Genomic DNA, 14,905 nt, shown 5'->3' on the forward strand with positions numbered 1-14,905 from the left:
ACAACACACACACATTAAAACACACACACACACACACACACACACACACACATAAAAACACACATTAAAACACACACACACACACACACACACAACATTTAACACACACAAACACAACATTAAAACACACACACATTTAACACACATTAAAACACACACACACGCACACACATTTAACACACATTAAAAAACACACACACACACACCATTTAACACACATCAAAACAAAAACGCGCGCACACACGCACAGACACACATTTAACACATAACAAACACTAAACACAGACGCACACACACATTTATTTAAACGCACACACACACACATTAAACACACACATTAAACACAGACACACACGCACACACATATATACATATATACACACATTGACTACACACTCATTAAAAACACACATTAAAAACACACACATTAGAAACACACACATACACACTCATTAAAGACGTCAATGCCAATGAGACAGTATTTTATTAAATATACTTGTACTCGAGTATTTTCTGTTAATGCTACTTCATACTTTTACCCTCATTTTATTTTGGTGGGAAATATTTTATTTTTGCAAAAACAAAACAAACAAACAAAAAGGAGTTAATAAAATAATATGCTTTGTTATAAATTCAAAGAGCAGTTTATATGCAGCTGCAACAATTAACTGACTCATCATCTGGTCAGTTCACAGAAAATTAACTATTTTGATAAAGTATGTCTTTCTTTTTTTATTTTAGAATTTTGAGTTTCTTGTTGGCTCAATTTATATTAAGTTTTTTAAAATGTTTTTCTGTTTTTTTCCCCCCTAAATCCAGGGTTTGAAGATTTTTTTTAAAAAAATATATTTTTTATAATTTAAACAATTTTTGTAATTTCAAGGTTTTGGGTGTTATCCTACTTCATGTTGTTAGTTTGCTGGATCGGGACACAGTACTTTCCTGAATACTGTCAGTACTTCACAGCCTTGATATTTTTGCTGCTCTGCTAATAAATGTGTACTTTTACATCTGCTCGATGTAAAAGTAATATTCAACACTATTATTACACAGTAGCTGATGGTACATAATGAGTTATTACTGAGAAAAATGAACATTTTCTGCTCTCAGTATTAGAAACTTTTCCAAAGCATGAGACAAAGACGGAGCGGCTTTTTACATTAATAGAATATTTTATTTAGAGGAACAAAACAGCATAGCGATGTTCACTTCTAAATCAGTAAATAACATCCACGGGGACAAAAAAGAGCTTCATCCTCAGACCAGGAATGAACGACGGGAAGAAGAACTGGAGGAAGAAAACACGAGACAACGATTAACACAGAAACATCATCAGAGACTCTGTTTACAACACGGTTTACAGTACATGACGTGGTAATATTAACCCTTTGAAACCAAGATCCACATCTGTTTTCACGTTTGTTTGATTCCTTTTGAAAACATTGGGGCAAAAAGGCAATGACCGACATGACAAGAAATGTCCCACAAATTGCAAGAAATTAGTTAAAAGTTACAAGAAAATTACCTAAAAATAAATAAATCAATTAGATTAAAAAAAATAATATGAGAAAATGATCACAAAAAAGGGAAAATGTCCAGGATATTGTGGCATGCACACGTATATAATTTCATATTTAAAATAATGAGACAGAAAAAAACTTTAATTTAAACCGTTTTAATTGATCCTCAGGTGTGAGTTTTGGTCGTTGCAAAATAAATACGGGGGTTAAGTTTAGTTCAGCCCTATAAAATAAAATACTATTTCAAATACAACATTTGTATACATATATTCATCACAGAATACAGAAATCTGTCAGCTGAGAGGCTTTATCCTCTCATCGTTATCGTGATCCCGCATGAAAAGACTCACAGGGTTTTTACTCCCCAGAGGGCCGCACGCTCTCAAAGATGCCCGCCTCCCTCATGGTGTTGAACTCTTTGGTGGCGTCGTACTGCTTGTAGAAGTCAGCGTAGGCCTTTTTCCTGGGCTCGATCACTGCGTACTGTCGGGGAAACAAAAGATGTGTAGCTTTAATTCACTGTTTTAAATAAAAAACCTAAAAAAAAGAAAAAAGCCAACTGTTAGAAAAAAGTTAGAAATCAGATTCAAATTCAGGCCTTGAAAATGACCGCAGAGCTGAGCTGACATCACACGTACAATAATGTATTAGATTTAGTTATTTTATTTTGAAAAGGTAGAAGTAGGTCAAGATGCTGATGTCGTTGTCATCGTGACGGCTGCGGCATTCATGTGCTCCTCGGAAATATCGTTTTTACGGGTTAAAAGCGCACGAGCAGCCCTCCAAAGTCAGATTTTCAAGTGGGAAATTGGGAAATGTCAACAATACGCGAGTTGCCGAGTTGTGATGTTTGTGTGATGTTTCAGACCTGATCTGCATGACGTTAAAGTGAGAGTGTTATTAAAAAGAAAAGGAAAGATATAACTAATTATTTAGAGTTTTTATAATTCAACTTTAGAAAATAAATATTCATAATATCTTATTTATTATCTCTTAGCATTTCAGCTTTTTGAAAGATTGATTCAGGATTATAAAACCAGTTAGGGCCCTGCTTTTAGATAACTTAATTTACAGCTTTTTAAGACTTTGTAAGGGTCTGCGGGAACCCTGCACGTGACTTTAGTGTCGCCGTCTCACCTTGAACGCTGCTGCAGCCACGAAGGACAGAGTGAAGGCGATGGGCAGGTGAAACCTCAGACGCTTTCCCAGCAGCCCCCTCATCACAGGCTTTGGCAGAGACATGATGATCACCTGCAGCGGAGGAAGAAGACGAAAATCAAGATCAGTTATTGGAGAAATCTATGCAGTGGGATTGCAAACCGTGAGCACTTTCCTCGATCAATTATTGGTAAAATTAACAATTATTAATCATTATTTGTTTATTCCAAACAAGACAAAAAGCATTTTTTTCCCCTTAATCAAAGCTCACAGCAACAAACTGCATATGCTTTGACAGCAATGCCTATTGTTTGATTAGATTATTAACAACTGACTAATCTATCATCAATAGTGATGAGCCCTAATTTACAGGGATTATAATCATATATTCAAAATTATGTTATAGAAATATAAAATAAAATACATACATAACTTTATAATTAAACAAATATTCTTTCATGTCATGTGTTATAAAGATGCTCTCTGCCTTCTTCCTATGTTTAAATAAATCAAACCAATTTTTCAGGTTTCAAAGCAACATAATGCAAATACTTTGCACTGCAAAGCCAATCGATTAACAGATTCAATTTCACATGTTCGATGAACGTCTTAGCAACCAATTAATTGATCTTTGATTAATTATCATTCCTATAATGTAGTCAACATGACACTGTTACATCACATCTTATAGAAAAAATGACAGTATTCACCATAAACCAATTTAATTTAAAGTAAAGGCCATAAAAAATAAAACGTGTCATTGCGTCATGATGGAATAAAACCTAATTGTGACACAGTTTCTTTATTTCCTCAAACCTCGTTTGGCAGATTTCTGCACTGTAACTTCTTGTTTCCTTGTATTTCATCTCTGCTTCTGTCTGTTGCTGTTTCTTATTGTTATGGCAGCTCTGCATGTCTGCATGTGATTATTAGTGTGTGTTGTTGCTTCATGCTGCATGCAGGGCTATTTTGTGCTAAAAAGATATTATATTTTTGTTGCCATGTTATTGTTTTGCACTGATGTTCTGCTGGTTCTTGTTTCTTCTCTTGGCTTGTGCTCGATCTTCATGGCGCCCTGCTGCTGTTGTTATTGTGAATTTAATCATTTTACAGGTGTTAAAACATCTTGCCAAAAGATTACAATTAGAAACTAGCCTGATGGCACACTGGCACAATTACAGAAATGTTAATTAATGTGTGTTGTCCTAATGAATAACATAAATGAAAATGTTGTTTTAAAAAGTGAAATGCGTTAAAAATGAATCAATAAAGAGCTTTAAGTCTTTTCAAAGTAGTACTTTTTGTCATGTTTTGTAATATAGATATTGATGAGTAGGACTGAGCCACATACATAATACGTACTGTTACCGTGATAAAAGACCACATACCGTCTGAAATTTTGGATATAATCATATCATAATATGAAACAAGTGCTGTATTTTCACGATTTTAAAGGCTGCGATAAAGTGATGTGATGGACTTGTGCTAATTCTTACGTTTACCCACTTAAGTCATTAAATTCACATTACAGATGATAATTAAAAAATCTCATTGTGTTAATATTTTGTCCAAGTACATAAGTCATCCTTAAAATATTGTAACAGTATCAATATTTCATCATATAGTGACATTTGATTTTCTTGCTCAGTCCAGCAGTTAGGAATCTTTGAGGAGATTTAAAATATGGTGATATATACCGTGATATGGCCAAAAAATATTGTGATATTACTTCAAGGTCATACCCCTCAGCCCTATTGACGAGGATGAATTATTGCATTAAAATTAAGTGACAATAAAGCTTTTTTTTGGGACATCACAAACAGTCCAAAGGTCAACCTCCTTCATTCACCTCCAAGTGTCTGGCTTATTTTCACAAATACTAACTTGAGTTTTACTTCTTATTTTCCTCAGACATTTAGAGAAGAGTGTGACAGAGACAAATGTCCTCTGAGGAGGAGATATGACTGATGGACATGATGACAGATCAGTTTGTCTCCTGGTCTTTATCAGACACTTCAGCTCCGTCATGTGAGCTCTGAAAACATCTGTGACCTCTGAGTTTGAGAGTAACAACACTCATCAGATCATAACTGTAGTATAATACTGCAGTTTCACTTTATATAAGAACATTATCAAGAGTATTTAGTTTACTTTTAACATATTAAAGGTAAAATCAGTATAATGCTAACAGCTGTAGCATGTTTAGGGTCAAAGTATCATGATGTCATTAAATGTTTCTTCCCTTCGTGTTATTGCAGACTTTATCCTTAAAAAACAAAAATATTACGCACTTACTAATGCAGTAAATGTGATTAAAATATGTTTTTAATGAAAACAACGATGATATAGTTAGCATTTAGCTAACGGCTAACAGTAGCACGCTGAGCTAACGTTAGCTCGATGAAGCTAACTGCTAACCGGAGTAAAACCGGCGATTTTCACGGACGATGCTGAAATACGGGAGTCGTCACTGATGTGAAAATGCAACTTGTTGTAGTTTAAAATTTATCACACAAGTTTAAATGGTAAAATACTGAAGAATACTCACAGGTTTGACTCACGACCTTCACACACAAACCGCTAACTGCGCTTCTCTACCGGAAGAGACGCTGTCTACTGGAGCCGCGGGGGGACAAAAATAACCGTCCAGTGAAAAGCGAAGGCAGGGCAGGTGAGGTCATGGAAACCGAAGAAGAGGCTGCGCGCAGAAAACAACTTACTGTTACTGTGTGTACAAACACACACACACACACACACACACACACACACACACACATGTATTTAAAAAAAACCAAAACAAAAAAAAAACAAATATAAAACACAGTGTAAATAATACTCTGTTACAAGTCTTGCATTCAAAATTTTATTCAAGGTAAAAGTACAAACATATCATCATAAAAATACACTTAAAGTACCAAAAGAATGAGTGCTTATCATGCAGACAGCTCTTTTATTATTATTGTTATTGGGTTATTATTAGTGCATTAATGTGTTTATCACGTGATTATTTTGTGTATTGTAATGTAGTGTAGTAAAAAGTACAATATTCTAATATGAATTATCACGTTGCAGTAACACCGTTTGACCACGAGAGGGAGGCAGAACAACACTGTATACAGCCGTGTGGATGTTTTTATGCCAAAATATTGATCCGTTGGTTTGGACTGGATAAGCTGGATTGGTTTAGTATATTTGGATTTATCAGTCTTCTCTCTCTGGTTGTTTTAACTGATTGTGGTTTGAATAACTTCAGTAAACGTCCTCTGAGATACTTTATCAATAATATGTGTATTGGTGAAAGACTATTTATTATACCTGAAATGCTGTAAGGAGATGCGCTGAAATGTCATCACACAAGTAACAAATGATAATGACACAATATAAAATGTAATGTATTGCAGCTATTTGGGGAAAAAAAGTAACTTTATAAATATATCTGACAAATAATAACTTCATGTAATTGAAACTGCAGCCTCCAAATATAATATGATCCACAAGTTACATATATTTCATAAATCAAATACAGACACATCAAAGCACTCGCCGGCTTTATAAAGATGTTTTATTTTACAAAATACTGCAGACTGTGTACAGACGAGTGGACAAGCTTCGCAACACGTATGCAGACAATAACACAAGTTTAAACTTGAAAAAGTGAAATTTGTTAATGTTTGCAGCATCTTGACGCTGAAACAATGACAACAAAGATAAAATGTTAACACATTCTGCTCCATAAAGTGCATTTTAATAAGTATAAACCTCTTTATTCTGACAAAGAAACACTTTAAAGGCTTCATACGTATGTCCTGTAACTCGTTTGATGTGTGTGAGTGCCATCAGGAGGCAGGATGAGACTCCGCCCAAAAAAACTTTTACTTTGTCCTTTTCTTTTTGTTTTCTTCTTTACTTCAATGTTCAGAGATACAGAGTCGAGGCTGCGGTATGTAGAGCGAGATTTAACAAAAATGTGATTACTGATGCATCAGAAAAGATTCAGTCTGCTCACAGAATACAAAGATTGAAACTACAAAGTCTCTCCAGCTGCCCGTCTCATCGTAGCTCGTCCTTCAATTATTCATCAGTTTCCATTTATTATGTACAAGTCTGTTTCAATAACAGCATAAACAGTCAGTCTGAGCCGTCCAACAGAGTGACCTTAAAGACATGTTTCAGTGAAAGCGCTCATCACAAAATGTTTGTCAAAGACAAACTTATCCCCAAATCCCAATGTAGAAAGAGGAATTTTGGCATTTTGGTAAATTGAGAAAATTTGCCTGTTTTTTTTTTCAAAAACATGTGAAGAGGGCAATGAGCAAACAGAGGAAATGACCAGACAATTAGCTGAAAAAAAGAAAAAAAAAGAAAAAACAACAACAATACTAGAGTAAAGTAAAACAGAAAAAGGAGTAAGGAAATGAGTTGGAAAGGTAATTAAAAAATAATTTTCTAATTTAAAAAAATACATATATGTAATGATAATTATAAATATGGTTTTCCTTGTTTTATTTGTTTTTTATTTGTTTCCTCTCGACATTTTTCCCCTGGCTTTTTAAAAATAACTGTCTACATCTACTAATTTTTTGCAATTTGTGGAACATTTCTTCCTAAATTGCTTGTTGCCTTTTTCATGTTTTTGAAAGAAACTGCACCAATTTGCTCAGAGTTCAAAGGGTGATGTCAGTCCAGGTTTCAAAGAGTTAAAGTCTGCAGATTATACCATTTTTTATGATTAAAGGCTGCACCAGCTTCAGAAGCCCCCTCTGCACACCTTTCCGACATCACAGTTCGGATGGGGAGGCTGCATCCAAGAACGCAACATTCCCACCGAACACACTGATCGCTGAGCTGAGTGGAGGCGGGAAAGCAGCCGCAGTTTGAACTTCTCTGAAGCTCTCTTTAGTCGTTCTGATGCAACTTTTTCTATCTTATTTCATTGGTTCAAAAAAAGCACAACACCATGATCGTCCTCCAGGTGAGACTGTCGAAAAAAACGTCAGTGATGGCTGGCTTTTCTTTTCACCTTTGAGTTTTTCAATTCGAACTGTGGAGACGGAGCAGGGCGGGTCGTCCACTCATCACAGGATTGACAGATCAGTCTCCGGCCCCCTTGTCCATACGTCCAAAATGTTCTTTGGCGAGACACTGAACCCCAAATTGCTCCGTTTGCTCACACAGGCCTTTACGTGGCAGCTCGGTGAGTGTGAGTGAGTTTAACTTTACATTAAAGTGTTTTATAAATGCAGCCGTTTATCTAAAAACGCTTTCCTTCAAAAACACGAACAAACGTTTCCAGCTTCATGGATCCAGAGTCGGGTATGAAAACACATCCAGTGAGTTTAATGAAGGCGGGGCAGAGGGGATGAACATGATGGCTGAAGACAAAAGAGAAAAGGTTGGTTTGTACCAAGGTGGAGCCGAGGGGAGGCGTTTCAGAGAGCGCAGGGTCGTACCATCATGACACCGGAGGGTCCTGAGGCTGAGGGTCGTACCATCACGGAGGTGGAGGGCTGGTGTTAGAAGTCATAGGGTCGTACCATCACGGAGGTGGAGGGGTGGTGTTAGAAGTCATAGGGTCGCACCATCATGGAGGTGGAGCGCAGCGAGTAGCTGGGGCCTCTGAAGTGGTGCCACTTGATGCCGTTGAGCTTCCTGATGTTGTGGCCGACGGTGTAGTAAATACCGTTCAGGTTGGAGAAACCGCAAGCGTCAAACCACCAACCTGAAAGAGAGAGAGAGAGAGAGTGAGAGGAAGAGAGGGGGATGAATGAGAGAAGAGATGGAAAAGAGATGAAAGGAGTCTGAGAGAATCCGTCTCAGCAGACATGTTAGATTCATGATTGAGATGCACTGACTGTGAAATTTTGGGATGATCCTGGTTGTTGTTTACAATGTTAGATTATTAGAGGAAAAAATAAAAGGATGAATTCATGTAAATATGTTGTGTTGAATCACTGCAGTAAACTCCCACTCCCCTAAATCTACACAGCACTGAAACCCAAGAAGGGAAATTCAGTTTGCCTTTAATTTGTCTCGCTGCTTTGCTAAAAGAGAAGCAGAAGAAATGCGGTTAAAACTGGAAATTGGATTTAATGTGAAAAAGTCTGATTTTAGTTTCAGGACATATCGCTCAGTCCTAGTTTGAATGTTAAAGTGATCAGCAGTTGGCACCTTGTAGCCTCTGCCATCACTGTATGTATTTATGTGTGTGTGAATGTGACTATGTGTGTGTATGTGTGTGTGAATGAGTGTTAAAGTGCTTTGAGTGGCCAAAACAGCCAGAAATGTGTTATATCAGTGCAGGTTCATTTTTGGCCTGTGCAAAATTGATATGACACAATGTAAAAAAACATCGTCTCCCGCCATCGGTGATGTCCACGAGTGACCGATAAATCAGTGCATCCCTAATTTTTGACATGATGAGGAGACAGATGTTTCATGCAGACGATGTCCAATATTTAAATGTGGGTGATGTGCATTTACTTTTAAAATTGTACAAAGATGAAGCTAACATTCCTGAACGCCATAAAAAAAAAGTATTAGATTTGTCACTTTGGGTAAATTTGGCTGCAGTTTTCATGCTTGTTTTTTTCCTTGAGTGAACTGTTGATGTGTTTTTCTCTCTTATCTTTACTTTGTTGGTTAAATACTTCTCTTCTCTCCTGATCTTTTCTTATTCATCTCTTTCTCTCGCTCTTTTCTTTATCTCAGCCACTCTTTCTTTTCTCTGTAAATTGCAGTGATTTTAAATAACTCACTGACTAACGGTAACCGCAGGAGTCTTTCCCCGGAGAGCTCGAGGTTTTGCTGGAACGATTAAGGTTATCATTGATCGCGGCCCGTCGAGGGGAGGCTGAGGACTAAACAGCTGTTTGTGTTGGCGTTGACTCGAGCTGAAGTGTACTGAAGGGTGACGGAGACAGATGTTCGCCTGAAGGAAAATAATTCAATCCTCAAAGTATTTTATTATTTTGTGAGATTTATGATAGACGTATTATTTAATGACTGTTTAATAAACTTTAATTAGACAAATCAAACTGTTAAATTATTACGATATTTACTAAAAAAGTTCGTATATTTACAATTTAGAAACAATTTTACTTGATGAATTTGAAGGATGGGGAAACCCACTGAGCTCAGAGGGACAGAGAGGACAGGAGAGGGACAAAGAGGGACAGGAGAGGACAGGAGAGCAGAGACGTTACCTCCGGTGAGCATGAGGGCACACTTGCAGTGGTCACAGTTGTCGTTGTCCTGGTCTCGGGTGCTGAAGCCGGTCCCGTGGGAGGCCAGGCTGCTCTGCCTCCCCGCTGTGCCGCTGTAACCTCTCAGATACAACCTGAGAGACACCAGACGAGGTGATCGATCGATCGGCTGATCAATCAAATGACCAATTTAGGACCGCATGCATGCGTAGTATGTTTATGTGTGAGCTATTGCAGCACAGTTTTAACCAAAAATAAGATAGAACTTGATCACGTGGGAAAATGTGGTCCAGCAGCCGCAACACAAAAAAAAGAGTTAAACTAAAATATCAACAGAGAGAGAATTTTACTAACCCTTTGAAACCAGAACAACAGAAGAAATGACCCAAAAATTAGCAAGAAACTAGTAAAAAGTACAAGAAAATTACCAAAAATTTTGTTAAAAAACAAAAGAAAAAACTAAACAGAAGAGGTTACAAAGAGGAACAGAATAAAACTGTAAAAAAGTGCTCAAAATATTAGAATAATTCTGTCACATAATTCAAAATATGTAATTAAGATAATTATAAATGTAGTTTTTTGTCTTCTTTTCCCTAAACATTTTCTCTAGGTTTTAAAAAAAAAAGTTTTTTAATTCACCAATTTCTTGCAATTTGTAGAGCACTTCTTACCAATTTGCTCATTGACTTTCTTCCCTGTTTTTAAAAGAAATTTGACCAATTTGCTGAGAGATCGAATTTTTATATATTAGTGAACGACATATGTAAGCAGCAAAAAAAGTGAAAAAGCGATATTGCTCCAGGTTTCAAAGGGTTAATCCTGGCGGGAAAGTTTACTGTTAAAGAATCTTAGTGCAAAAAAGACAAAGATAATAAACAAAAAAACAAGACAAAACAAAAAAAAAACACTTGGCAATACTTCTCAAAATCAAATAAGTTAGTCACTCACACACACACACACACACACACACACACACACACACACACACACAGCAAACCCAAAATACACAATGTACGCCTCATGTATGCTGGTTTTTTGATAGCTCTTCACCTCTGTGATGTGTATAAAACTGCAGTTACCTGTACTGCTGTCTCTCACTGGTCAGTGTGAACCGGTCATACTGGGAGTAGGCGGGGTTTCCCTCCCAGTCCCTCAGCTCCACCCGCAGAGAGTACTGACCCTGACTGGTCAGCAGGTGCATCACTTCATTACCCAGCCAGTGTTCTCCAAACACGTCCCCAAAACCCTGCAGGAGGAGCGAGAGTTCAGTGATGGACAGAGTTTTTACTTACATTTATTACTGCAATATTTATTTCTATTTCTTGGCTCTCAGACGGACCATTTTGTATTCTCTCCAGCTCCTCTGGAAGTCCACGCTGCCGTTAAATCTCCGCTGGAACACCGTCCAGCCTCCACCGCTCGTCTCCATGTCACAGAAAACCTTGAAGAGAAGAAGAAAGTCTCATTACTTTGAGTTCACTGTCACAGTGTTAGCGGATAACCTTCTAATTTAAATCAGGTCAAAACCAGCTGCATAATCACCCACAATGGAAGTCATTTCATTAGATAACTGAAAGATATATTCTCTTAAAATCTGTCTTATCATGTTTTTAATGGTATTCTTTGATCTTGTTTACTATGTCAAGTGTCTTTGAGTCTCTTGAAAAGCGCTCTGTAAATAAAATGTATTATCATTATTATATTATTAAAGATATGAACATATTTTTCCTCAGTTTTATAAATAAATTTGCACACGTTCAGTTCTCTCAGAAGGGGTCACTGCTGATTGTTGTTTTCATTTATAGTTAACATTAGTAGTTAATCACCTACTTGTTTCAGTTCTGTTATGTGTAGCGTGCATTGTCAGTGCACATCACACACAAGCAAAGCGGTGAAAATACTCTCAATACAGCGTCCACTTGGACTGATAGTGATTTTTAAGGAAGGCTTTTTTAAAAGTGGCTAAAGTCAGTTTAAATATAAAGCCCGGGGGTGCGTGCCCCGTCTGTTTCTGCAAACCGGGACCGGCCGACCACCACCTACTGTATGTAGTAGACTGACTATACACAAGTGTCTCATACAGCCTCACTTCAAAAATACACAACTATTACTTTAAGTCAAGCTATCGTTGTTTATTTTATGTTTATTTAAAGCTCTTATGCTTTGGCCCTTGTGTGAATGATCTAAAATAAACAAGACGTGTGAGTGGAATAACTGGAGAAACAGGCCAGAGGTTCAGGTGTTCCTCGTACCTGCACAGGTTCAGTCCTGTTGCCGATGTAGATGTCATAAAGGCCGCTGACGGAGTGACCGGCCTTGTACGCATCTGCACAGTCTCTCCACTTCTGGTCCCTGGGAGGGGACCCTAAACACACGCACGCACGCACGCACACACACACACACACACACACACACACACACACACACACACACACACACACACACAAATCATGTAAGCAAATGCACAGAGAAAACTGTATTTGCACACCTCTTGTACAGCTCTTTTTAATTTTTGCTTGCCAATACGTGCAAATGTGTGTGTGTGTGTGTGTACCTGTAGTGCTGGCCACCATGTTAATGAGTGTGTGGACAGACTCCATCAGCTGCGCCTGCTGCCTCTGCAGAGCCGTGTTGTTGCTGCTGGCAACTCTCAGTTGCCGCTCCAAAGACTCGATGGCTGCCATCTGAGTCCTGACGACCGACTGGAGACGAAGATTTACTCGAGTTGAATCGCTTCGTACTGTCAGCATGGACTAATAATGTACCGCTGTTTCTTTAATTTGTCTGTTCATACAGACTCCGCCAGCCATGACCTCTCATATCTTATGCATGCAACTTTACAATGAAAGATTTTACTTTTATTTTGATTCATATTCATTACGTTTATGTTGGCTGGCTGAGACTAACATAGTAAGCTAACGTGAAAATTAATCTTCTGTACATTTAAAATTGCAAAATTTAAATTCATGATGTCAGACACTTGGTATTTTTGCTGTTCACTGAAAGCTCGGACTTATAAATGTAATTTAAAGTATTCCTGATGATATTAAAGCTAGTACACACAGAGCCACCCCTCTCAACACCTGCTGATGAAGTGTCTTCACTGTAAACAAAGTTGTGTACCTGCAGTCTCTTCTTCTCCTCCTTCATGTCTTCCAGCTCTCCTTTCTGCTGAGACTCCAACATCTGAACTTTACTCTCCAAACGACTGAAAGACAGACAAACGGGGTGGATTAGTGTGCTCACATATTTCAGGACAGTGTTTAAACTTTGGCAATAAGCACGCAGTTCAATTTAATGTCCGACAGCTCGCTACAGTGTGGACATGTGCGACAGCCCGCTCCAACTGGAGTAGTTCCTGTAATTCGGACAAAAACTTTGTCCTATCCGGACCTGTGGCCAAATTGTAATAAAATGTAGGAATGAAAACAATATTTTTAGGAGTAGTGCTGGGCATTCAATCGAAAAGTAATCGAAACCGACATTCAAAACCTCTAACTGACATAATGTTGTCCATTTTGGGGATTTTGTTTTTTGTTATTTGTTTTTTAAATTCTGTTAACCCTTTTCCAACGGGGGCTGACAACTCCCACGGATTTGCAGTGCGTCTCACACTTTTGGGCTCTGTCTCATGCTCTCATGACACAGAGGAAAATCTTACACAAAAACACAGAGAGGGCAGAAATGCTGGACAATCTACAAACGTGACAACTTTGACTGTAGAACAGCTGAGTGTTTGACAGCCACAGCATTTCACCATCGCGGATCAAACAACTGATGGTCCGACAGCAGCGCAGTGAGACAGACAAACAGAGCGCAGCTTCTCCTCAAAGCACCGAAGTGTCTGAAACAGACACATTTGCATAGGTGGAAAGTGACTTCTTTTGATTTCTATAGATTTTTTTTTGTTAGGTTCAGCTTTAATCAGACTTTGGATGAATTATTTTGAAACAGCAGGATGCATCGCTCCGTGTCTCATCTAGTCGCTCGCGCTGAGCTCTCATTATTATTACCAGGGGCAGCTGTAATGTTTTGGGGGTCTGGGGCCACAAGCACATGAGCTTATCTTCAGCCTTTCTCTAACTGGGAATGTTGGCAGGCTGTTGCTTAAACCAAAATGAACCGTGTGATATCTTCATATTTCACTTAAAAGTAAAAGTAAACCTTTAAGCTTGACAGAAAAAGTGATTTGATGTATATCGAGATACATATCAATATCGACTGATTTGGAAAAAAAAAATTGGTAAAACTTTTTTCTGTATCAATATAAAATGATAGAAGAGGCAGAAATACTAAGTCAATACACACAGGAAAGCCAAAAGCTGCCACAGAGACAACACTGCTTCGCCCAAATGATAACATACAGCACAAAGTAACAGCTAAAGAAAGCTCTCGAAGAAAATGAAAGAAATAACTAAATAAAGAAGGAGTGGAGGAAGCAGGCTGACAGAGAGTGAATTAGTGTATCATCACAAAATAACTCGTGGAGAGTGTCGTATTAACGTCAGATTGTTTGTTCTCCAGCAGAAGGACAGAAATCTAAACTATTTGCACAACAAATCTGTCTGTTACGGAGCAGAGGTTGTAACTCCTGAGTTACTCCTTCTCGTTAGAGAAGCCGTAAAACAGTGAAATAAAGATTAATAACCCGACCATCACTCTTTCTGCCAGAGCAGCCTGCAGACCGCGTTATCTCTGCAGCTGAACCAGCAGAACAGCCGCTGAAAATAGACTTCGGCCCACAGTTAGATCAACAACGCAGGAGCCAAATGAATGAAACCCGATGAAGGAGTGGCAGCCGCTTCAGAGGGAAACGTGAGATGCCGAAAGTGGCTGAATGTCCAGTTCACACTCACTTTTTTGGCTCCGGGTGCAGAGAACAGGAGGTGTGGTGTGGGGTCTGCAGAGGTGGGTGGGAAAATTTGACCTCTCAATTTTTTCAAAGTAACTTACAATCTGTATCTGTGTGTTTAAAACATTAAATACTAATATTTGCTGGTGGACATAATCAGGAAAGTTCATAAT

The 14,905-nt window shown here is 38.1% G+C and overlaps 2 protein-coding genes across 2 annotated transcripts in view; both read right to left on the reverse strand.

Moving 5' to 3' along the window:
• Positions 1-1,152: 1,152 nt before the first annotated feature.
• LOC121950641 (cytochrome c oxidase subunit 6C-1) lies at positions 1,153-5,305 on the reverse strand. Its single transcript, XM_042496715.1, has 4 exons — positions 5,227-5,305; positions 2,658-2,771; positions 1,871-2,003; positions 1,153-1,288 (listed from the first exon to the last, which is right to left on the reverse strand). The coding sequence occupies exons 2-3, from the start codon at positions 2,760-2,762 to the stop codon at positions 1,878-1,880; spliced, it is 231 nt and encodes a 76-aa protein (XP_042352649.1). The 5' UTR covers positions 2,763-2,771; positions 5,227-5,305; the 3' UTR covers positions 1,153-1,288; positions 1,871-1,877.
• Positions 5,306-7,359: 2,054 nt separating this feature from the next.
• angpt4 (angiopoietin 4) overlaps positions 7,360-14,905 on the reverse strand; it is a 57,172-nt gene continuing 49,626 nt past the window's right edge. Inside the window, exons 5-11 of the mRNA XM_042495645.1 lie at positions 13,004-13,088; positions 12,435-12,582; positions 12,133-12,245; positions 11,220-11,321; positions 10,960-11,126; positions 9,881-10,014; positions 7,360-8,397 (exon numbers count right to left, since the gene is read on the reverse strand). Coding sequence (XP_042351579.1) covers positions 8,237-8,397; positions 9,881-10,014; positions 10,960-11,126; positions 11,220-11,321; positions 12,133-12,245; positions 12,435-12,582; positions 13,004-13,088 — 910 coding nt within the window. The 3' untranslated portion in view covers positions 7,360-8,236. The remainder of the gene's footprint in view (positions 8,398-9,880; positions 10,015-10,959; positions 11,127-11,219; positions 11,322-12,132; positions 12,246-12,434; positions 12,583-13,003; positions 13,089-14,905) is intronic.

This window comes from Plectropomus leopardus, chromosome 2, assembly GCF_008729295.1.
Source record: "Plectropomus leopardus isolate mb chromosome 2, YSFRI_Pleo_2.0, whole genome shotgun sequence".
Lineage (NCBI taxonomy): Eukaryota > Metazoa > Chordata > Actinopteri > Perciformes > Serranidae > Plectropomus > Plectropomus leopardus.

What these genes read in the sequence shown, in the direction of transcription:
- LOC121950641 (XM_042496715.1), bottom strand. Translation starts at nt 2,762, where the DNA reads ATGTCTCTGCCAAAGCCTGTGATGAGGGGGCTGCTGGGAAAGCGTCTG. An exon ending in TGGCTGCAGCAGCGTTCAAG is followed by an intron (nt 2,004 to 2,657) that starts GTGAGACGGCGA and finishes TTTCCCCGACAG; the next exon opens with TACGCAGTGATCGAGCCCAG.